At 32.8% G+C, this 25121-nt stretch overlaps 3 protein-coding genes across 3 annotated transcripts; 1 reads left to right on the top strand and 2 right to left on the bottom strand.

The window, feature by feature from the left end:
• Window positions 1-259: 259 nt before the first annotated feature.
• Window positions 260-1198, top strand: LOC125862691 (eukaryotic translation initiation factor 6-2-like). Its single transcript, XM_049542815.1, has one exon. It carries the CDS (start codon window positions 328-330, stop codon window positions 1063-1065), a length of 738 nt encoding a protein of 245 aa, XP_049398772.1. The 5' UTR covers window positions 260-327; the 3' UTR covers window positions 1066-1198.
• Window positions 1199-2326: 1128 nt separating this feature from the next.
• Window positions 2327-4577, bottom strand: LOC125862356 (E3 ubiquitin-protein ligase At4g11680-like). Its single transcript, XM_049542405.1, has 3 exons — window positions 3734-4577; window positions 3254-3635; window positions 2327-2608 (listed from the first exon to the last, which is right to left on the bottom strand). The coding sequence occupies exons 1-3, from the start codon at window positions 4267-4269 to the stop codon at window positions 2462-2464; spliced, it is 1065 nt and encodes a 354-aa protein (XP_049398362.1). The 5' UTR covers window positions 4270-4577; the 3' UTR covers window positions 2327-2461.
• Window positions 4578-7774: 3197 nt separating this feature from the next.
• Window positions 7775-9777, bottom strand: LOC125862618 (uncharacterized). Its single transcript, XM_049542735.1, has 2 exons — window positions 8041-9777; window positions 7775-7906 (listed from the first exon to the last, which is right to left on the bottom strand). The coding sequence occupies exons 1-2, from the start codon at window positions 9775-9777 to the stop codon at window positions 7817-7819; spliced, it is 1827 nt and encodes a 608-aa protein (XP_049398692.1). The 3' UTR covers window positions 7775-7816.
• Window positions 9778-25121: the final 15344 nt, after the last annotated feature.

Here is a 25121-nt window from a genome sequence, read left to right as displayed (position 1 = left end):
AAAGTAGTATAGAGCAGAAAGAAAAACATTCCTTTTTAGAGAGGTCAAGTTAATTGTGTCCAAAAATAAAAAGTTCTATATATGGAGAGTAAAATAAAGAATAGGATCGGAGATGTCCGAGAAAGGGAAGGAAGACATACTTGGGGTTCAAGCAAATCGGTGGGCCAAATCCTTTTAGAATTTGGACTTAAAAATACCCAAATCCTAGTATTTTATTTCGCCCTTACTTTCTCTAGTTATTCCTTCCTTCCCTCTTCTCCAAAAATTTACGTTTACAGCTAAAAAATCTTTTTCTCCCAAATCCAATCATCTTCCAAGCTCCTAACAATGGCTACTAGGCTTCAATTTGAAAAATCATCTGAAATTGGAGTTTTTTCAAAGCTAACTAATGCATATTGTTTGTTACCTACTGGCGGATCTGAAAACTTCTACAATACATTTGAATCTGAGCTATCACACATTATCCCAGTAATCAAAACCTCAATCGGAGGAACGAGGATAATCGGAAGACTCTGCGCCGGAAACAAAAACGGTCTTCTCCTACCTCACACTACTACAGATGAAGAATTTCATCACTTGAGAAACTGTCTACCGGACGGAGTTGTCGTTCGTCGCATTGATGAGCGATTATCTGCCCTAGGAAATTGCATAGCGTGTAACGATAATGTTGCTATGATGCATACGGATCTCGATGATGAAACTGAAGAGATGATTGGTGATATACTTGGTGTCGAAGTTTTCAGGCAAACAATTGCAGGGAATGCTCTTGTTGGTAGTTATTGTGCTATTTCAAACACGGGATGCTTAGTACATCCTCATACATCTGTTGAAGACTTGTATGAGCTTTCAACTCTTCTCGAGGTTCCGTTCATTGCAGGAACAGTGAATCGCGGTAGTGAAGCGATTGCTGCTGGATTGATTGTTAATGACTGGACTGGATTTACTGGATCAAACACTACTGCAACAGAGGTGTCTGTTATTGAACGTGTTTTCAAGCTTAGAGAAGCTCAGCCTACTGCTATTGTTGATGAGATGAGGAAATCATTGATTGATACTGATCCTTAGGTTTGAATTATTTGTTCAACATAATTGGAGGCCTAAAGTTAAATTTTAATTAGAGGGCTGAAATCTAAATAAACTTTGTATGTATTTATTTATGAAAATTGTATGAAATAACAAATTATTAATTCAAATTAAATGTTATAGCCATAGTTTATTTTATTTGTAATTCGCAGCAAACATCACATTTTTTTGCCATCTGGTTTGGTATACAATTACCCATTCGGTATACAAATATATAAAATGTGTTTTTGTTTGTATAAAGCGAGAGAAAAATGTATATACAAATACAAATACATATATTTTCGTCCTATACACTTATAATTATACAAATACAGATCTTATTATACAGATTACAATATATAAATGAATTTATACAAATTAAAACTGAACAATTTGTATAAAATTGGATGTATCTAGCGAATTATATAAATCAAAAGCTCCATAGCAAACATAAAATTTGTTATGACGCGCAATTATGCAAACTATAACTATAACATACAAATATGCTTTTTATGTTTGTTATATGTGAAAGTTGCTCTTATTATTTTTCAAACTTTTTAGATGGAATTTATTACTTAATTTTTTATTTTTTTTTATGAATGAATTCTTTGAATACCTTGTTGTTTTCAGGTTTTATCAATTCAACCGTTGAAAAATATTTTTTAATGTAATCATTATATATGAATTGTTAATATAATTTTATGAGTAATAAATTGATAAACGTTATATAAAGATAAGAGTTAGAACCATACAATTTGATTCAAAAAATTGATAATTTTTTATAGCTTACATTGATATGTTTGTTTTAATACTTTGTTTAACTTTTTCCGACTATCAATTCATATTTTTGACAGAATATTAGTCTAACTTTTCAAAGATTTGACAGAGTATTTGACATAATTTGGTTTTGCTAAAAATTCGAGGCCCCAAAAATTGGGGTCTAAGGCATATTCCTTAAAATTTTCATTCAAGATCCGGTTCTAAAACTACCATTCTTTCAACCCTCAAATATCCCTTACATCAATTTTTAGGCTAAAAAATATTCTTGATATTAATCCTTTGACTCGTATTTGCCCTTATTTTTAGCTAAAAGGTTGACGTCAGGAATATTTGAAGGTCGAAAAGTGAACGGATGATAATTTTTACCAATTCAAATAATTGAAAGGCATTTTAGGTTGCATGTACTACAAAATTCTGTGTGGAAGTTTGAGTTGTTGCTTTTGTATTTCTTATGTTAAAAAGCTCTCACTTAATAATGCACATATTTCTAGTTAATCGTAATTAAATTTTCTGTTTTTCAAGTGTATAATGTAGTACATATTGGGTATTTATGAAAATTTCATCTCCATAAAAAAGGGATAAAAATACATTGAGGCTCATGAGGAGCTTTGTTGCATCTTTACCTCTCTAGTTGTTGTTTGCATAGAGGACAACAAGATATAATTCTAAGCCATTGATCAACACACTTGAGATGAAATATATGAGAACAAGGCAATTGTCTAATATCTTCTTTATCTCCATACTTGGCTAAACAAATACAACATTCCTGTTACATAAACATCACACAAAAAACTTGTTAATTTACTTTCACTTTTAAAATTTTACAAAATAATATAGTCCTTAAAAATGGAATTTGTAATCTAAGAAATAAGATAGGTTAATTATCAACAACGACAACTTAAATTACAATAATAGTATAAAATTTATTTACATTGTCAATGTATATAAATTAAATTTTTAGATGTAGAGTTTAACTTTTATATAGTATATTGGAGAAATCTAATAGTATTTTAGTTAATTGGTCATATGAACTTTCATCTTGTTGGTGAGAGTTCATTTTTTCGCTTTGTAATCTCTTTTATATTTTCCCTTCCTTCTCTCTTATGCATTATTTTTTTTAAAGAAGTTTAAATTACTTCTATCGATTGAGTAAAAAATAAAAAAATTATTAGATAATTACTTGCAGTATAATTGACCCAAGTACATTGTCAAAATGTGCCAATTTTTTTACAAGTTTATCCAAATGGACACTTAATTCGAATTTAAGTACTTTCGTACATTAACAATGTAAAAGACATCTTTCACATTGATCAGGTCACTTAAAAGATAACTATAGGTGATTATTGATATAAAAAAAGGTTGGATTAACTATCAGAATGAATAAGACAGATTATCTGCTATAATAACTTACGGAATTTTCATTTTGCAGAGCGGAATTTGTGAGGTCTTCTTCCTTGTTTCCAATTTCTGATTTGTATTTCCAGCTTGGAAGAGTGGAGAGTTGTTCATCAGAAGCTCCTCTATCTACAGATGCCATATTCATATTGTAGCCTAGAAATGTGCTCAACATTGGGACACAGCAACAGAGCAATAGAAACAATATGAATGGGAATGAATAGGTAACTGCATTCCAAGTAAGGAGAGAAATGCAGAGCAAGTGAAGTTTAGGAGCGCGATGGTATGACATTAATAACCGCGATTCAAACACCCAAACATTCCCCATCACGAACCATATCGCAAAGAATAGCTCCATACTAGTTTTGAATTTCTCCATCATATGTAATGACGATGCCCTATATATCCAAATTTGTACGTTCAGATAGTTTTATTTTGAAATTTGAAATTCATTGGGTGTCACATTGATTATGAATATAATTAATAAAATCATCACCTGGATTGATCATCATGGCTGCTTCTTTGCTGCTCCGTGTCAGAATCATGTCTTTGTGGCCTTATGTAGAATGCCCAGTAGCGCGAATAAAGCAGGAGGACGCTAAGTATACATCCAAAGACGTACCCAAACGCCCATATCCTCATTGGCCAAACTGGTTTCTCGTCTTTTGAAACAGAGAGTGTATATACACTCAGAATTATTTGGATACTTAATGATATACACTCCATCATCATCCAAGTTATTGAATTGAACGGGTTCGATCCAAGATCAGATCTTGAATATCCATTTTGGTAATGGAAAACTCTTCTTAGGAAAATGAACCACTTTGCTCTTGATATTCTCATTGCCATTCTTATCAAGAATGAAGAATCAGGAATATTTGAAACGCGAGTATACCTGTTTCTATTTCCACCTGCATAATTGCTTCCTCCTACTGATACTGCTGTTGTTGATGGTGAAATTGACGGAAAAGATACAACGATGCTCGAATGGCAAAGTGATATTGGTGTAAGAAAGTAGCGGCGGGTATTCATTGAAAGAGAATTTAGTAACTTGTTTTACACTATCAGGTCAACATAACCGCGGAAACAATGGATTGAGTTGCATCGATCAATAGTGTAAAAACTTGATCAACAAGAGTACTTAGCTAAAAGTAGAAGCTAGCTAGCTAGATGGAATGAGTGTTTTTACAGGAGAAATTTCGAAGAAGTTTCAAGTTGTAGGCATGGAAGTTGTGTTTAATTCAGTTATAACTAACTATATATGTGCAATGATCATGAGCCAGTGATCACTGAAGAAGTTTGTGCACAAGATTCCCATGCTTGCAGAGTTTGCAGTACAATATATAGTAGATGTTGAATCCTCTATGGCTAGTTCGTGTGTTTATTTAGATTCTTTCATATTTTGAACCATCTTGATGAAAATCTTGGTTCCGCCACTACTGACAACAGACAAGTGATTACTATACTCTTGAATAACTTGGAAAATACTTAGATACTACAACAAATTTAATTACTAGTGACGAATTAATGGAGAAATTGGAGGTATGGGTTGAGATGGTGGTGGGTGAGGGTGAGGGTGAGGGTGAGCTATTGGCTATTGCTTCGATTTCAAGTGAAACTTTTAAGGGAGTGACAATGCAAGTATAACCATTTGCCTAACTTCTTATTTTTTTTTATTTTTTTTTTGTTTATTTTGGATCCAAGCAACTCAATGTGGTTCTTCAAATGGACATCACTCCAAATAAAGATTCAATTAATGATTAATTATTAACCTATATATATATATATATTCCTGATGTTAACGTTCCATTTGATTTTTATTACAGAAATGCTAGGTGATGTATTTTGATTGTACACCAAATTTAAGAAATATGTGGAAATTTGTAATGTTTCAAAATTATCCCTTAAAATAAATAAAATTTTAAATAAAAGAGTACATTTTTGTGATTTTTTTACCAAATAAATAAGATACCACATAAGTAAAATATTGATAATGTCACTAAAAATTTGTCAAATAAAGGAATGTTTCATTTTTTAAAACCAAAAGTGTCAAAAAACTACTCACAGAGGTTTCTTTCTTAATCTGCTTTAAAAAGAATGTTTTTTTTTTTTGACAACTTTTTAAATTTCAACTTTTCAGATAACGCATTTAAGACTATAAAATTAAAGAAAAATTTAATATATTACACATATCTTTAATTTACCACAAATTCAATTTATTAAATTTTGCATAAATCAGAATAAGACAAAAAAATTTAACAAAAAAAACATATATTTTGGAAATTCTGGCAACAGATTGACTATCATTTGAGGATATGGCAGTTGGCTACCTAATCAAACAAGCCGTGAAAGCAACTTTGTCCTTTTGTCATGTTGAGGCAGCAACAAACTTTTCTTTGTTTCCACGATTAAATTTGAATTTGCGTAGAAAAATTCTATATTAAAGGATACTTGATGAAATTTGAAGTTGAGATCTCTAATTAAAGATAAAAAAATATTTATCACTTCACCATAATTCTGATCGGTGAAGCAACAACAATTGCTTTAACATCTATTGCCGCTACTGTCATATCACTGGTACTTCCATAAGTTCAAATGATTATTCCCAAATCCCATGTTTCACTTTATATTAGAGCTGTCAATATGGGCTAGCCCACTCCATCCGGGCTAATTCATACAGGCTTTGACATTTTACGGGCCAGGCCAGACTAGCCCATTTTTGGTGTGGGCCAGAANAGCAACAAACTTTTCTTTGTTTCCACGATTAAATTTGAATTTGCGTAGGAAAGTTCTATATTAAAGAATATTTGATGAAATTTGAAATTGAGATCTCTAATTAAAGATAAAAGAGTACTTACCACTTCACCATAATTCTGATCGGTGAAGCAACAACAATTGCTTTAACATCTATTGCCGCTACTGTCATATCACTGGTACTTCCATAAGTTCAAATGATTATTCCCAAATCCCATGTTTCACTTTACATGAACGTGCTTTATTTTTAGTTTACTTAAAAAAGAATAATTACTTTTTAATGTCGTTTATTATGAAAATTAAATATCATTTACTTTATTTGGAAAAAATTTAAGTTAGGATTAGAGTTGTATTTAATCATTTTTGCAAAAAAAATAATCTATTTAAAATGTAAATATATTTTTAAAAAATATGTTTATCACCCTTAATTGAAAAAACTAGTAAAACTATAGAACTTGAAGTCTTGATTAATTTATCTGAAATTACAATTAAAGCTATCTCATACTGTAATAGATAGACACATAGTGTCATAGATTAGATCTTGTATACACATATTATTACAAATAATTTTTAGTATATTTAAAAAATTTGAAAATGAAGTTGTGTTTGGTTATTGTTTTTGATAAATAATATTTGATAAAATAAAAATTTGGGTAATTTTATAAAATAAAAAATTTAGGACAAAATATGAAAACAACGGGTGTGTTACCTTTGGGCATACCATGAAAGAACAATTTGCTTCTACTCGAAAATTATAATGCTTCGGTTTCAAGTTTTCATAGTATTGCAACCCAAAATAGTTGAAGAGCCACGTACGGTTGGTAAGATAGACGGATCACAACTCAAAAGCAGGGCATAGCTATGTTATAGTCGGGCTGTCCAATCGTCGAAAAATAATATCATATATATAAGTAAAATAGTATACAAAGTAATTAAAAGAGTAACATATTTTAGACACCTTTAACAAAATAATGTGTTGTGGCCAAGTAGTTTTAGATGTCTTGAAAGAGACGGTGCTTAGGGTGCTCACAAGTCACATGTTTGAATCTCACTAGCAACAATTTTTTCCACCTTTTTTTGACATCCTTTGTGAAATTCCTGTTTTATTGAATCTCACTAGCAACAATTTTTATTTTTTTTTCATTTTTTTGGACAACCCTCTGTGAAATTTCTATTTTATTTTATTTTATTGTCGACCTAAGAGGAAAGCTCTTGTCATGAGCAGCCACGATGATAATTTAGTTCAAATTCTATATTTATTTATATTTAAAAATTTAATAGCACATAAGATCGCAATCTAAAATACATCTTAAAGTTGATCTATCTTTTCGACGAAGGAGTGTCGCTTGAAACCCCTTTGGGACAATGATAGCGCTGCCCCAGAGAATGAGTCTAGTTCATATAGAGCTTGTACAGAGTTCAATTTGCTACAGTTCAATTAATGATTTGTGAATGTAATACTTTAACTATTTGCTGCATCAGAAATGTTGAAGACAATTAAACTAACTCTCTCTTCATGAAATCAAACTAACGTTCAGAAATATATAATAACACAAGTGTATAACCTACTTGCAATTAACTAGCCATTAGCCACAAAACTAGCAATTTGTGTACACAAATTAACAGATCATTTTTTTGTAGAAAGAATTAAACCTCGAGCCATTTTCGGGTTGAACATTGATATGATGCAGGCAGGGGACATAACAAAACTTCAATCGCGAAGACGTTCAGGCATACAACATTGTCCCTATCAAACGAAATTGCAACACTCTCCTTATGGCTTCTGAGGATCACACCAGGCATTAAAAACTTATATTTGTTATACTTATTCCTCTTGTCCTTCCAAAACGAACTCAACGTACAAATCTTTGATTGCAATAAGAACCGTTGTTATTAATGGCCCCATTATCGCTCCCTGAATAACATACACAATCAAGAATTGACACATATCAAGAAGCGTAACACTATATCAAAGAGAAGGGTTATTCAAGTCGAATATATACGAAATGCAATGCCATGAAATGTAACAGAAAGATGTCTGTTAATTACCTCAACTGCTGAAGGAAACAATGTCACGCCACCAATAATGCTGAGACCGGTGAGGTATGCACTATAGCCGGGGAAATCCTCTTGAATTTCAGATGCACCGAAATCCATAAGCACAAGATGAATAATGGATAAGCTAATGGCCAGCATATATTGACCTTCAAGAACCAACTGTAAAGCTGCTGGGATAGTCGAAACCAATGAGGGGAATATAGGAAACAAAGGACTAACGAAAGCAAGGACAGTTGACATGTACAAAAAATGTATCGAAGATAATCTGAACAAGAGCCAAGTTAAGCATCCTTGAAAGAAGGCAATCTCAGCAGTTGCTAAAAGAACTCCAAAAATAGCTTTATCAAGAACCTCAATAAAACGAGTCCTTGCAGAACGCGAAATGGGAAGCATACATATAACATGTTCTGTTACTCCACCAGATTCTGTTGTGATAAGATAATAAAGTACCCAAAAAAATAATATCGACTGAGACACGAAATTGAAAAGCCCTGCAGCTCCTGATACTATGGAGTTCCCGATCAAGAATATAACCTTCACACTACCACCTAAAACGGATTTGCTACTAACAAGTACACGTTGAGCAAATCCTTTCGCCTTTTCAACTAAGTCCACTCTAGTGATCAACAATTCCCGAAAAATTGCATCAACTTCTGTGTATATTTGCCCCCATTCAAGATCCTTAATTCTCCTTTTTAGGCTCAGGATCTTCTTAGTATATGGAGAGCGGGATGCCAAAGCTGTGGACCGTTCAGAAGAGTTATTCGCGGGGGTTATAACAAATTGCTTGATACCCGAAACAAACTCAGTCATATTATATTGCATAGCATAGCTATCTATCTGATCAAGTACAGTCTGGCACAACTGATTACTGTACTTATTAACCATTTCCGGGACATCATGTTCATCAATCCATTTCCTTATACCAATTTTCTCAGCATAATTGCTCTCCTCTACATGGGATTTCAACGCGAAAACTGCATCTTTCCCCTCGACTCCAATTTTGTAAGAGAAGAAAATCATACCTGCCAACGATCCAAGAATCAATCCAACAATCAATCCGATAGCCACAATGGTTTTCAATTTTTTCAATATCCCTCGAGTAAAGAAAGCAGTTATAGGGAGTCTCCGAAAGCTCTGACTTCTAAGAGATGTCACAGCATTGATAGTAGAGTCCACACTATTAGCTGTGAACATGAATCCAAATGCAAGAAGAGCTACTGATCCAACACCACCAATCTGCTCACATGTAATCACAAACACCCAAAACGACACGAGCCATCTCAACAATATAAAAAATCCACTTCTATGACGCCTTAAAGCGTTATGTTGTTTCTCCCTCCTATGAACAACTCTGTATATCATATCCTTAATCTCAACAAGAGTTCCAACCGAAACCCTGAATACAGCTACGGGGACGGCTAATATGGTCTCTGTGAGGCCTAGTTTTAGAGGTTCGGACCAGAATGCAAGAAGAGCATGCTGAATTCCCCTCAAAGGTATCGAACAAAGGACAGCCCATAAGAGAGGCCTCAAATAATCTTGAAGCAATTTACCAACAGCATAAAGAATGAATATTGTGAGGGCAATGCTAGCATGTGCCATGGCTATATAGAGAGCCTGGCGTACATGGGGATCAGCTGACAAAGTGTTGTGATTTGGTTGGATGCGGTTTCTTGAGGGAGGTTGTGGATGATCATGATCAGGAGGTGGCTTCGGCTTCCTCATTGAAACTAATACAGAAGCCGAAGAAAATAATTGAAATGCGCACAAACTGAGTGAAAAACAAAAGACTCTTTAATGTTTCAAAAAATGAAATCAAGATCCAAATCCAGGCCAGTCCATCTAGATGTTAAAATCTTCAAGAAGTTGAAGAAAATTCAAATCCAGGCAATGCCATAGGGCGGTCCTCTGACCAATTGAACTACAGTCCTGGAAAAATTAGGTGTAAAATTTAAAATCAATTTAGATTCGAACCATTTAATTTCGTCAGTATCTTCAAATTTGGGAGCTGCTGGTTTCAATGATTGGTGACTTCTTCTAGTCCATAATTCTGAGCACATGTTACATTGAAATTTTTGGTGAAATGACTAGTGTACCGTTGGATCTCCTTGTTTGATGCCTAATTCTTTTATTAACCAGAAGTTTTGAAAAGAGAAGGCATCATAGTTTTATGTATTTTCCATAAAATAAAGCATCAACTAGAGGGAATAGTAAAGTTAGTGTGTGAAATCATAACCCGCCCAACTCACTCAAGTTTGGGTTGATTTTGACCCGATTATTTAGGAAAAAGTTTGTTATAGGAATGTCATGAATGGACGCGAAATGTCAAAGGTGTCTTGGTGTATGTAGACCCCTCAAGGAGGGACTAATGGGGCATTAAAGTTTTTTTTAAAAAAACGAATCGATTTGATTCAATGTTTAGTATACATTTTTCTAAAATTGAAAAACTGAACGGGAAAGCTATTGGTTCCATGCCTTTAGAGATCCGTGCTTATGGATTTCGGTGCATCTGAAATCCAAGAAGATTTCCCCGGCTATAGTGCATACCACACTGGTCTCAGCATTATTGGTGGCGTGACACTGTTAGGTTATCATTGGTTCAAATTCAATAGTGTAATCCGATTTTTACTCGAAAAAACCATTTATATATAATGTAATGACCTAAAAATGCCTGAGATATTAAAATCATGGATGGTAAAGATAATATAAACAACTAAAACTTTCAAACTAAACAAAGAAGTTAAATTAAAAATTGTGATGCCGACCCAATACCTATTAAGACACTGTAGGGACAAAAAGTTCATCATATTGTACACTGAATCAGATTTTCTTGTGTTCTCGGTGAGTAAGCAAAAAATATTATCCTAAAAATATTTGTGTATAATTTAGACTAGATCACTAAAGCAGTGGCTTTAGGTCCAAAAAAAATAAGGGTCTCGTCATTGAAAACTTTTAATAGTTTGTTAGACAATATCTTGCTAATTATTATGCACCTATTTTCAATATTTTACTGTTTTCTAAATATACAATTGATGTAGTTTTAATTAGAAGTCATTGATAATCAAGTTTGCAATTACTTGTTGTTTTTTAATTTGACTATTTACTTCAATTTGAATCAATCATGTTTTAATATATTCTTAGACATTTCAAGTTCAAACTAATTAGATTATTGAATATTTAAATTTCAAAAAGATTTTGTCTTTAACTTTGAATGCCTTCTAAATGTAACAATCACTAAAATATAGATGACTTAGACCTATTTTGTAATGGAAAATGGCAATTTTAGTCCCTGTATTATTGCATAATTCAAATTTTAATCCCTATATTATTTGACTATGCACATTTAACCTTTAATTATTTGAAGTGTGCGATTTTGATTCTTGAAGTTAACAAAAGTTAACTATTTAACAGAATAGTTATTTTAAAATATATAAAATAAAATAAATTGAAGGGTTGGTGATTCTAAATGCTTGAAGAATTATGTGTACAATAAAATTGAATTTAATAAAAATTAAATGTTAAATATTTTAAAGACGGGAAGTTGTTAGGACACCATTGATAGTCTTAAGGAGTATGTCCACCTACTAAACTATTTCAAATGTAATCGTATTTGACCTTGATTAATAACTATTGAAAAAAGAGAGGAAGAGCGAGTTGCAAATGAATCAAAAACAGAGCAAACAGAGAAGCAAATGAGATCAATTATATATTTAAATAATCATTCTATTTGTATATTTGTTAAGATTATATAAAATATGATTTTAATTTTATAACATAATTTTTCAAGCATTTAGAATCATCAGCCTTTTATTTTATTTTATATATTTTCAGATAACCATTTTATTAAATAAATAATTTTTGTTAGCTTCAAGGACCAAAACCGCACACTTCAAATAATTGAAGGTTAAATGTATATAGTAAAATAACACAAGGACTAAAACTAGAATTATGCAACAATACAGGGACCAAAAGCGATATTTCCCTTTTGTATAATACAAGTAAAAAATGATACTCTTATTGACATATTCAATCAAGTGAACTCTTAATTATTATTTTTAAATACATCTAGAATAATTTTATAATTTGTGTAACAATTAATTTAATTGAAAAGGTTTTTCAAAATTATAATCAATAAAAACTTATCTAACATTTAAACAATTGTGGTGTTATGTACCGTATATTAATTTATATATGCATGTCTGTGTCTTACAAAATATTACAAGAAATATTATATTATCAATTAAAAAAAAAGAAAAAATAATTTAAACTATAATCAACTATCAAGTATTTCTAGAATTTCTGAAAATAAGCATAAGAAAATTATCAAATGAATAGAAGAAAATAACTTTTTCATATATAGTTATAGGTAAAAATAAAAAAAAATTTAAGCATAAAAACTAAACAAAATTATTGTAAAAGTTTTCTACAAAACAAAAGGAAGACAATAAAAAAAGCCAAAGAAAAAGAAATTTTCTGAATATGAAAACTGTTACCTCATTTGAAGAAATTTTTTAGATCTGTGATTCTCGCTTGGTTTACGCACTAGTTGTTCACTTTTTGTTACAACATATGTCCTTCTACTTTTCAAACATTCATTTCTCCATTTCTTCATGATTCAATGTCTCTTGTTCATACTCTTGTTCCATTAATATTTTTATGACATTTGTAGTAGAGTGAGTAGGCTATGAGCTTTAATTTTACTCAAAATAATGTTATCTTAAAAGCATCTCAATACGTTTTTGTTGTTTGTTAAACAGAGTTCTACCTTTTTCCACACTCTTTTACCTTTCTTTTGCAACTATGACATTCTCTTTCTTTCATGAGATATCTCACATTTTGAAATCATTCTCAGTCATCAGACTTTGAAATCCTTTTCATAATCTCATTCTAATTAACCATCATTTTTTGGGCATTTTACACTAAGAATTTGTTCCCTTTTGATATAGAAAAATTGTGGGGAGGGTTATGAGCCTCCTGGATTATTTATTTGGAAATCGGATAAAAGATTTATCAAGAGAAAAGATAGCGATGCTGGTGAAGCATGTAAAGAAGTATTCATCCTTTTATTTATTGATTTTTAGACTATTAGGAAAAATTTCTATTGTCATGAATGGATGTGAAATGCCAAAGTTGCCTATGTAGACCCCTCAAAGAGGGACTAGTTGGGCGTTAAAGTTTTTTAAAAAATGAACCGATTGTTATCTCCTGTATTCAGGTTAGTAAATCAGAAACAAAAAAAGATGAAATAGAAAGACATAAAATAAAATAATTTGAATCCACAGAACCCACTGTGTATTCTTAAGAAATTTAATCCCCTGAAATATCTGAGGTTGTAGATTAATTTCTCTCAAGATAATACAGATTAAATCATTAAAGAAGTAGTTGTACCTCAAACTTCAATAATCTCAACGAACTCAAAAATCAACAACGAGATCACACACACAGACTCAGTCGATCGATAATTTTATTTGTAAGAAATGTATGCAGAAGAAGAGTAAAATTTTCAGTGTTTGAAAAATGAGAAAAGTCTTTCTATTCATAGCCAACTACAGCAAGTGTGAACAACAGATGTGAACGCACATGTTCAAACAAGAGTGTGAACTCACCTGTTCAGACAAGACATGTATGTTCAACTGTGTCTTTTGGGAAAAGAAGTGTCTGTTCGGAAGGAACAAGTCCTTCTGAGCAACTTTACCGTTACGCGAATTTTCAAACAATTATGTTACGCAAAATTAATTCTGTTAATTAATTATTAATTAATTAACATTCTGAATTTATTTTAAGAAAAAAGAAAATTAATTAATGAGATTGATTAAATAATTTTTTCCTAAAGAATTATCAATCAATCGATTGTCAAAACCAAAGTCAAAGTCGAGCAAGCAACGACGACGGCGCGAGGGGGCATCCTCTACTTAACCCTTTGAGAGCTAAAGAAAGTGTTTCCTAATATAAAGATAAACATTTTTCTTTCTTCTACCAATATGGGAGAAATGACTTTTCATTTTCCCTCCAAATTGATTCCCACACATTTCTCAATTTCTCATTCATTCTTATTTCTCATTCACACCTTGTTTAAACCCAACAATCTCTCAAATGAATGGGGAATGGTTATTGTTAAAACATATGCATGAAAAACTTGTGTGTCTCGTAATAAGGATTGATTGCATCTAGATAAGTAGATTTCCTTTTAAACTTTCCGTAGTGAAAATATATCGAATATACTCGGTCAATCGGTAGATTTGATATCTTTGCACCGTCAAGCTTTGGTGTATATCTAGACAACATAAGTCACACAATCAACCCTTGAACTGTTTTTGGTTCTCATTATTTTGTTCGTTTCAGCCATGAACACTGTCTAAGTTTTTGACAATGTTGAACCGTAATTTATGACTTTGTTTGATCTCCTTGAACCTAGATCTTGGGATATCCAGTCTTTTAGGTAGAGTTACCGCCACGATGACTTTTCCTCGACCATAGTCTTATTTCCATCGATAATTTCTCAACTCCATCTCTAGTTAGGCATTTTATAAGNAGACAACATAAGTCACACAATCAACCCTTGAACTATTTTTTGTTCTCATTATTTTGTTCGTTTCAGCCATGAACACTGTCTAAGTTTTTGACAATGTTGAACCGTAATTTATGACTTTGTTTGATCTCCTTGAACCTAGATCTTGGGATATCTAGCCTTTTAGGTAGAGTTACCGCCACAATGACTTTTCCTCGACCATAGTCTTATTCCCGTCGATAATCTCTCAACTCCCTCTCTAGTTAGGCATTTTATAAGTGGATCCGGTACATTATCCTTTGAGTTTACATAGTCAATTATGATAACTCCACTAGAGAGTAGTTGTCTAACAGAGTTGTGTCTTCGTCGTATGTGACGAGACTTGCTGTTATATATAACGCATCCAACACTTCCTATTACAGCTTGACTATTACAATGTATGCATATAGGGACCATTAGTTTGGGCCAAAACAGAATATCTTCTAAGAAATTTTAGAGTCATTCAGCTTCTTCACGTGTCTTGTCTAAGGCTATGAATTCAGACTATATTATGGAAGTTATACATGTTTGTTTGGATGATTTCCAAGATATTGCTCCTCCCCCAATAGTGAAAACATATCCACTCGTGGATTTCCAATTTGCATCACTGTATCCTTCAACAATTGTTGGATATTTGTTGTAATGTAATTCATAATTTTAAGTGTCATCTAAGTACCCCAAAACCCTCTTCATTGTCATCCAATGATTTTAATTGAGATTACTTGTGTATCGACTCAGTTTACTTATAGCGCAGGTTATGTATGGTTGTGTACAGTTCATGACGTACATCAAACTTCTCAATACTCTGGCATAATCCAAGTAGAGAAAGAGACTACTTATCCATTAAATTGTGTTTATATCAGGTGTTTATTGATGGGAAGGAACATGAAGGAAAAGATTGGAAAAGAAGCTTAATCTGGCAGGAAATTGGGTCTCTGATTTTGCATATGCAAAGGTATGTTCGCTTAAGCGAACGATCAATAGGTTTCTTAAGCGATCGTGCAGGAGTCTCTTTTGCGAACGGGCCACAAAGAGCGGGGTTCGCTTAAGCGATGGAATTGTCGCTTTTGCAAACACCAAGCCGCTTTTGTGAAGCTCGACCATCTAGACTAAGGAAAACTTGGAATTTCACATATTTTAGACTCAAATTCTCATAAAAGGGCTGAGGGTGTAATTGTAGAAATATTGGTGTAATTGTATATATGAAATTGAGGTTTTGTGCTAGAAATAGACAAAACTATTTGGGTATTTAAACTCAGTCTATTGCTTTTGTTATTCATTGATGTCATGATTGAATTCATATAATGAGTTTAATCTATTTTCATGTTTGAATTTATGATTTGAGAGTGCACGCTCAGATCTAACTTTCGATCTTTGTGGGTTGATCGAAAGAGAATTTGTGAAATGGATAATTAGATTAATAATCATATTTAGCTTTGTGTCCTAAATTTGAGACCGGAAGGAGAAGATTTAGGTTTACTTTGTTAAATGCTAAACTTGCTAGAAATAGGGGTTTAGATAAAGGTATTAAATTGCATTGTTGTTAAACACGATTGAGACTGAAATGAGATTTTGTGATATAACACTTTGAGACCGAAAGGATATTAGTGTTGATTCATGATGATCTAGCCTATCTATGATTGATTGATCATGTGTTGAATTGCAATGGATCATTTGAGTGTGAATTGAATTCCATATTTCTCAATTCTCATATATCCCTTGCTTGATATTTTCTTTGCCCAAAGCCATCGTTTGGTTGGCAAAATCACTCTTGATATTGATAATCGTGTATTCTTAAATTTAGGTTCAAACTAGTAGCTTGTAATTGTTTGTCTTTTCAATTGCCGACAAGTTATTTGTTGTGGGATTCAATCCCGACTCTTAGTTGAATATTTTTATTGCTAACGGTCGATTACTCTTTGAACTTGTTTTGAGGGTAATTTGAGCATTATCAGATTTCAATTCTGTTAGTGCTGCAAATAGAGACTAAGGTTCCAAACATAAGCACAAGAAAAGACTTTATTTCTGAAAAGTTGCATCCCTTCAGATTTAAAGAAAGACTTTGTTTCAACAGAAAAGAAACAACACTTCTTTCCTTTTCTTTCTTCTTCTTCTCTAGAAAGTTCCTCCAACAAAGAGTTGTTGATTGATATTCTTCTACGAATACAACTAGTTGTTGATTGAAGATTCCTTCTATGAATATTAGAAACTTAATTATCTGTAACATGTAAGATTTTAGATTGTAACTTTATATGGTATAGCTCATCTTAGTATGTGATTGCATTTTCTAACTAGTGAAACAAATTCAATGATCATGTGTTTGATTAGATTCTTCAGTGAGGAAGAAGAAATCATCCACATACTAGTAACTAGTACTTTTTTTTCCTTCTCCCAATTCCATCTCAATAATCTTTCAAATTGCTTAAAACAATAGCTTTGTTCACATCATTAATCATGTTTATGACTAGAACTGACAAAATGGGCTAGTCCAACCCAACCTTAACGGGCTAGAGAGTTAAATGGGTTGGGACGGGCTGACCCTTTTAATTAAAGGGCCGATAAAATAGCAGCCCAATCCATCCCTAAGAGGGCCACGGGTTGGGACGGGTTGGCCCTTCAACCAAAAAACGGACAACATTTTCCTCTTAGAAAGGATACGAACGTTGATGTCCGATGGACACGACATCAATACATACATACATTCATTCATGAATTACACATACTTCAGTGAATATTTACAAAACAAATACATAATAGTCAAGATACAATATTCATAAGATTTATCCGAGCAAAAAAACATTACATGATCATTATTATCATAAACAAGACAATAAAGGAGAAGTGAAAAATTAGGCATAAAAACAAAAGTAAAAGAGGTCAAAGATTCATAGTTATAATTGTATTGATGCATAATATTATGATATAAGCCAAAGTCATCTGCGGCCCCTCAAAGTTGTCCTCATTATTCATTTAGACACCTCAACTACACCTAGTACCTATTGAACACCTCTACCACCCCAGATTTGAACCGTCTAAGCATTTTTGCCTACATGGCAAATCATTTGTGATTCACGCAAATCGGGTGCGTGAATTATTTTTTCCCTTTTTTACCCTACATTTAAGACATACAATGTTACAATTTTAACTTGGATATTTTAACATTAAAATACCCAATTCTTCTTACCCCAAATCCATTTTAGAACCCTAAATTCTCAAATCTCTTTTCTTTCTCTAAATATCCAACATTTCTCTCTTCTAAATCAATTGTCTTTTATCAAATGTCGCAAAGTTCGGTGAATATCGAGGAAGTTGATATATGTAAGTGTGGTTATTATTGTCCACTGAAAAACTTCGAGGACTCCATTGAACCCAGGTTGTCGATTTTTTTATGCAAAGCATCAAAGGTTTGTAATTATTCGAACAAAAACTACTGTTATTGTATTATTTGAAAAATTAACATTTTTGTATATTTATTACTGTTATGTGGTTTGTAGGAAAATGGTGGATGTGGCTATTTTAGATGGATTGGTCCGTCACTTGAAAATGCTGATGAATCATCCTTAATGAATAGATGGTCAAAATCCGATTGATCGACTAAAGAGAAAAGTGAAAGATCTTGAAGAAGAAAGGAATTCTTTGAAATTTCAATTGAATGAAAATGAAGAGAAGATGATGGTATTGAACAAGAAGCTCAAGGAAGTTAAACTCCAAAGGGATTGAAAAAATATCAAATTTAACAGAGTTGTGATTATTTTTCTTTGTTTGCTAACTATAAAATGGTTCTTTAATATTGTGTAGTTCATAGTAGTTCAAGACTGTAGTACTTAATTGTTTAGTTTTACAGTAGTTAAGAGGCTCTAGATCAATTAGTGTTGTACTTAATTGGTTTGTTAAGTTCATATTTTGTATCAAATTGGAAGTTTGAATGTGAATTGATCAGTGTCGAATTGATCAATGTCTCTTTTGTAAATTTCAGTGTGAATTGATCAGCCTCTCTTTGTAACTTGCCTCTGTTTTCTAACTTGTCGTGTGTTCTGAAATTAGTTATGGGATCGACTTGCCCTGTGTAGTTGTTGTTCAAAAACTGAGCTAATAACACAAATGCATGGCTGGAAAATACATAACACAAAGTCATGGTTGAAAAATACATAACACAAATGCATTGAGAGGTAATCAAAAACCATTGTCTTGCATGGTTCAAAAATATTTAGTCTTTCTAACACAAAGGCATGGTTCAAAAATACATTACATGAGTGTTCAAAATAAACTAAAGAGTAGCTTGTTGAAGACCCTTTTAACATGGGCCAAAATCATAACAACTTTCCAAATGAACTACTTCCAGTTTTTCCTGTTTTCTTTCATTTGTTGCAACTATAAGGTGTCGACTACATCTTTTCCCTTCCATTTTAGGCCACGAGGTTTAAAGTCAATGTCTATATTGGTTGGTGAAGCACTCTTCAATTTTGTTGGCCCATGTAGAATCTTCTCACTTGATGTACCATGCTGCAATATAAGAAAGAAAGTGTAATATAAGGTAAGATCATAATATGGCTATCAGAATATACACCAAAGCAAAGTAAACATATTAAGTGAACATACATTAAATACTTGGGCTCCAGTTGTAGGATCAGAGTAAACACCAAAACCAGTTGCAGGCCTTCTGTTTCCTCCAGTAGCAGCAGCAAATGAGGCAAAATTGTATGATCTCTTGTGACCTGATAAAGGTGGCAGTTGACTAGAAGAACTATCTCTTTCAGTAACAATTGGGGTCCCTCTTGCATTAGCTTTTTTTCTTCCCAATCCTCTTCCAATCCCAACTTGAACCCTATTTTAAGGAGGTCTTGGCACATATTCTGTGTTAGCACAAATAGAACTTGGTTGACTTGATTGTGTAGTTGCATGTGTGGTTCTGAAAGTAGAATGTGATGGACCTCCCATTGTAGACTATATAGCATAAATAAGGATTTATGAATAACTTGTAGAACAATCAGAAAATGCAAATGAATTATTAAATCTAATTTTATTGTTGTTTGTGTAGTTCTTGGCACAGCAGTGGTATCAGCACAAACAGAACTTTGTTGACTTGATTGTGTTCTAACCTATTGAACAAAAATAAGGAGATATGAATAACTTAACAATGAAAATTAATGCAAATGAATATGTAAATCAAATCTTACTCCTGTTTGAGAATAACTTTGTTGGCTTGAATTTCCTTGACTTGTAGGCTGAGAAGTGCTCGCCCTCTCATTCTATGTCACCACAAAATAAAATATATGATTATAATATATATAAACTTTAAGCAATTTACAAATGTGAATATGAAGTATTACTTACTCTTGCACACACAACTTTGTTATGACCAATTTTCTTGCATATGGAACATGTCATCTTTACTCCTTTTCTTGAAAGTTTGCCCCATAGTTCTTCACAATTAAATCACCTGAGTCCCTGTCAATGGAAGCATATAACAACCACTTACAGTTAGCATTTTTGCACTTCACCCTCACTCAATGTTTTTTATTAGGTCTTAACTTTATCTTCCTCCTGTACTCTACAGCATAATCTGCCACTACTTTTCTAAACTGATTTGCACCCTCAAAGACCATTCCAAGCTCAAATATTGAAACTTCACAATCTTCATCATACCTAACTTTTTTGCTTCTCCTTTTAGCAGGTATATCTACTCCCCTAACAGCATCCACATCTAGTTGTTCATCACTATCATCACTCCAACAGTCAGAGCTATCAATATAATTCTCATCTCCACCTAATTTTCCTGCATATTTGTCAGTTTTATTTTTCCCAATATTCTCAAAGCCTCTATCTATACCACCAGCCTCTCCAACTGGTATTTCTTCAAATCCAGTAGCCTTTTTTCTCTGTTTTTTGTTTCTTCTTTCTTGTCTAAAAGCTCTCAACTCCTCATTAATATCTGAACCATCTTCTGAAGGTATATCTAGATCTGAATCACTACTCAAGAAATCAGATTCACCTTCTCCACCTAGATTATCATCCACACCCTCTCCACCTAGGTTATCATCCATACCCTTTTCACCAATGTTAACATCAACACCCTCACCACCAAGGTTTACAGCCTCACCTTCTCCACTTAGGTCAACAACCTCACCTTCTCCACCTAAGTTAACTACCTCACCCTCTTCACCAAGGTAAACATCAACACCTTCACCACCAACATTAGTTAGATAGCCTCTAGGTCCGTCAGTGTCAAGTAAGGGTTCATCTAATACATGACAGAAAAATACTTCAAAAGTATCCTCATGTTTTAAGTCTTTAATTAGGTGTAGGAGATGTTAGTCAGTTGTAATTAGGACCCATTTTCTATTCAATAAATCCTTTACATAAAAGCCTGCAACAGTTTCATACCCCAATTCTTTAGTATAATACAGTAGTTCCAAAATGGAAAAGTAGTCCTTAATAATATACCTGAGTGCAGGCACACAGTTTTCAACATAAGTAGGGATAGATATCTCGGATAAGATTCCACCATGGTAAATCTTTGTAAATATAATCTCCTCCATGGTCAATTGTTAGCCCTACAAAATATCAAACAAACCCTAGCTTAAGATAACGGAATATACTCATATAACTCATACAACAACTAAAAAACAAAGCTTTAAAGCATATTTTCTGGGTAATAGTAAAGAAGGGACATAATATTCGCAAAAANTATCGACTCAGTTTACTTATAGCGCAGGTTATGTATGGTTGTGTACAGTTCATGACGTACATCAAACTTCTCAATACTCTGGCATAATCCAAGTAGAGAAAGAGACTACTTATCCATTAAATTGTGTTTATATCAGGTGTTTATTGATGGGAAGGAACATGAAGGAAAAGATTGGAAAAGAAGCTTAATCTGGCAGGAAATTGGGTCTCTGATTTTGCATATGCAAAGGTATGTTCGCTTAAGCGAACGATCAATAGGTTTCTTAAGCGATCGTGCAGGAGTCTCTTTTGCGAACGGGCCACAAAGAGCGGGGTTCGCTTAAGCGATGGAATTGTCGCTTTTGCAAACACCAAGCCGCTTTTGTGAAGCTCGACCATCTAGACTAAGGAAAACTTGGAATTTCACATATTTTAGACTCAAATTCTCATAAAAGGGCTGAGGGTGTAATTGTAGAAATATTGGTGTAATTGTATATATGAAATTGAGGTTTTGTGCTAGAAATAGACAAAACTATTTGGGTATTTAAACTCAGTCTATTGCTTTTGTTATTCATTGATGTCATGATTGAATTCATATAATGAGTTTAATCTATTTTCATGTTTGAATTTATGATTTGAGAGTGCACGCTCAGATCTAACTTTCGATCTTTGTGGGTTGATCGAAAGAGAATTTGTGAAATGGATAATTAGATTAATAATCATATTTAGCTTTGTGTCCTAAATTTGAGACCGGAAGGAGAAGATTTAGGTTTACTTTGTTAAATGCTAAACTTGCTAGAAATAGGGGTTTAGATAAAGGTATTAAATTGCATTGTTGTTAAACACGATTGAGACTGAAATGAGATTTTGTGATATAACACTTTGAGACCGAAAGGATATTAGTGTTGATTCATGATGATCTAGCCTATCTATGATTGATTGATCATGTGTTGAATTGCAATGGATCATTTGAGTGTGAATTGAATTCCATATTTCTCAATTCTCATATATCCCTTGCTTGATATTTTCTTTGCCCAAAGCCATCGTTTGGTTGGCAAAATCACTCTTGATATTGATAATCGTGTATTCTTAAATTTAGGTTCAAACTAGTAGCTTGTAATTGTTTGTCTTTTCAATTGCCGACAAGTTATTTGTTGTGGGATTCAATCCCGACTCTTAGTTGAATATTTTTATTGCTAACGGTCGATTACTCTTTGAACTTGTTTTGAGGGTAATTTGAGCATTATCAGATTTCAATTCTGTTAGTGCTGCAAATAGAGACTAAGGTTCCAAACATAAGCACAAGAAAAGACTTTATTTCTGAAAAGTTGCATCCCTTCAGATTTAAAGAAAGACTTTGTTTCAACAGAAAAGAAACAACACTTCTTTCCTTTTCTTTCTTCTTCTTCTCTAGAAAGTTCCTCCAACAAAGAGTTGTTGATTGATATTCTTCTACGAATACAACTAGTTGTTGATTGAAGATTCCTTCTATGAATATTAGAAACTTAATTATCTGTAACATGTAAGATTTTAGATTGTAACTTTATATGGTATAGCTCATCTTAGTATGTGATTGCATTTTCTAACTAGTGAAACAAATTCAATGATCATGTGTTTGATTAGATTCTTCAGTGAGGAAGAAGAAATCATCCACATACTAGTAACTAGTACTTTTTTTTCCTTCTCCCAATTCCATCTCAATAATCTTTCAAATTGCTTGAAGCAATAGCTTTGTTCACATCATTAATCATGTTTATGACTAGAGCTGTCAAAATGGGCTGGCCCAACCCAACCCTAACGGGCTAGAGAGCTAAATGGGTTAGGACGGACTGGCCCTTTTAATTAAAGGGCCGATAAAATAGTAGCCCAATTCAACCCTAACCGGGCCACGAGTTGGGACGGGTTGGCCCTTCAACCAAAAAACGGACAACATTTTCCTCTTAGAAAGGATACGAACGTTGATGTCCAATGGACACGACATCAATACATACATAAATTCATTCATGAATTACACATACTTCAGTGAATATTTACAAAACAAATACATAATAGTCAAGATACAACATTCATAAGATTCATCCAAGCAAAAAAAATTACATGATCATTATTTTCATAAACAAGACAATAAAGGAGAAGTGAAAAATTAGGCATAAAAACAAAAGTAAGAGAGGTCAAAGATTCATAGTTATAATGGAGTAATGAACTTGGTCTAATAAGAAAATTTAGTGGGCTAATGACCCTAAAATGTAAAAGATATGTAAAAAATATAGTCTTGACTTTATATTGATATTTTAAAAATATTTATTGACAAAATCTTAACAAGTAAAACACTATTTAAAATATATATAATAAATATTTTTAAAATTCACAGCCCACGGACTGGCCTCTGAGGCTTGCGGGTTGGGCCTACAAGGCCAGCGTGCCAAATAAGGTCGGGCTAAAAAGCCTCGTTCTTAAATGGGCTGAAAAAATTGAGCCCAACCCCATTTAATTCAAGGGTTGGATTGGTCCGGTCTAATATGCCAAACCCATTTTGACAGCTCTATTTATGACATAACCATACTCTATACTTATGTTGACACGGCTTGCACACACTTCGACTATTCCACTGGATACATATATTGAAAAAATGATTCTAGTATCTCAAAAAGAAATATTCATAATATTATATATATTTATCTATTGAATGGGTCTTAGTATATTTTAAACTAGTGAATTAGTTCGCGCTTCGCGCGATTATAAAAATCTTATTGAATTTTCTTAATATTCCCTTAATTCTCGAATATCAAGACTATTGAAACTTTTTTTAGTTTTAAATTTTCGAACACATTGTTTCTTAAGCTTTAAGCTAAGCATAATATTTGTATTGATGCATAATCTTATGATATAGGCCAAAGTCATCTACGGCCCCTCAAAGTTGTCCTCATTATTCATTTAGACACCTCAACTACACCAGTACCTATTGAACACCTCTATCACCCCAGATTTGAACCGTCTAAGCATTTTTTGCCTACATGGCAAATCGTTTGTGATTCACGCAAATTGGGTGTGTGAATTATTTTTTCTCCCTTTTTTACCCTGCATTTAAGACATCCAACGTTACAATTTTAACTTGGATATTTTAACATTAAAATACCCAATTCTTCTTCCCCCAAATCCATTTTAGAACCCTAAATTCCCAATTCTCTTTTCTTTCTCTAAATATCCAACGTTTCTCTCTTCTAAATCAATTGTCTTTTATCAAATGTCGCAAAGTTCAGTGAATATCGAGAAAGTCAATGTATGTAAGTGTGGTTATTATTGTCGACTGAAATCTTCGAGGACTCCATTAAACCCAGGTCGTCGATTTTTTGGATACAAAGCATCAAAGGTTTGTAATTATTCGAACAAAAACTACTGTTATTGTATTATTTGAAAAATCAACATTTTTGTATATTTATTACTGTTATGTGGTTTGTAGGGAAATGGTGGACGTGGCTATTTTAGATGGATTGATCCATCACTTGAAAATGTTGATGAATCATCCTTAATGAATAGATTCATAGATGGTCAAAATCCGATTGATCGACTAAAGAGAAAAGTGAAAGAGCTTGAAGAAGAAAGGAATTCTTTGAAATTTCAATTGAATGAAAATGAAGAGAAGATGATGGTATTGAACAAGAAGCTGAAGGAAGTTAAACTCCAAAGGAATTGGAAAAATGTCAAAGTTAACCAAGTTGTGATTGTTTTTCTTTGTCTGCTAACTATAAAATGGTTCTTTAATATTGTGTAGTTCATAGTACTTCAAGATTGTAGTACTTAATTGTTTAGTTTTGCAGTAGTTAGGAGGCTATTCTAGATCAATTAGTGTTGTACT

This window comes from Solanum stenotomum, chromosome 4, assembly GCF_019186545.1.
Source record: "Solanum stenotomum isolate F172 chromosome 4, ASM1918654v1, whole genome shotgun sequence".
In the NCBI taxonomy this organism is placed as follows: Eukaryota; Viridiplantae; Streptophyta; class Magnoliopsida; order Solanales; family Solanaceae; genus Solanum; species Solanum stenotomum.
This window is presented reverse-complemented; position numbering and strand designations above follow the sequence as displayed.

Excerpts from the sequence above, each read along its gene's own strand:
- LOC125862691 (XM_049542815.1), top strand. The coding sequence starts at position 328 with ATGGCTACTAGGCTTCAATTTGAAAAATCATCTGAAATTGGAGTTTTT.
- LOC125862356 (XM_049542405.1), bottom strand. The coding sequence starts at position 4,269 with ATGAATACCCGCCGCTACTTTCTTACACCAATATCACTTTGCCATTCG. Across the intron at positions 3,636-3,733 it reads AGCCATGATGATCAATCCAG|GGCATCGTCATTACATATGA; the intron begins GTGATGATTTTA and ends TTGGATATATAG. Across the intron at positions 2,609-3,253 it reads CTCTGCAAAATGAAAATTCC|GAATGTTGTATTTGTTTAGC; the intron begins GTAAGTTATTAT and ends TTTATGTAACAG.
- LOC125862618 (XM_049542735.1), bottom strand. The coding sequence starts at position 9,777 with ATGAGGAAGCCGAAGCCACCTCCTGATCATGATCATCCACAACCTCCC. Across the intron at positions 7,907-8,040 it reads TGTTTCCTTCAGCAGTTGAG|GGAGCGATAATGGGGCCATT; the intron begins GTAATTAACAGA and ends TATGTTATTCAG.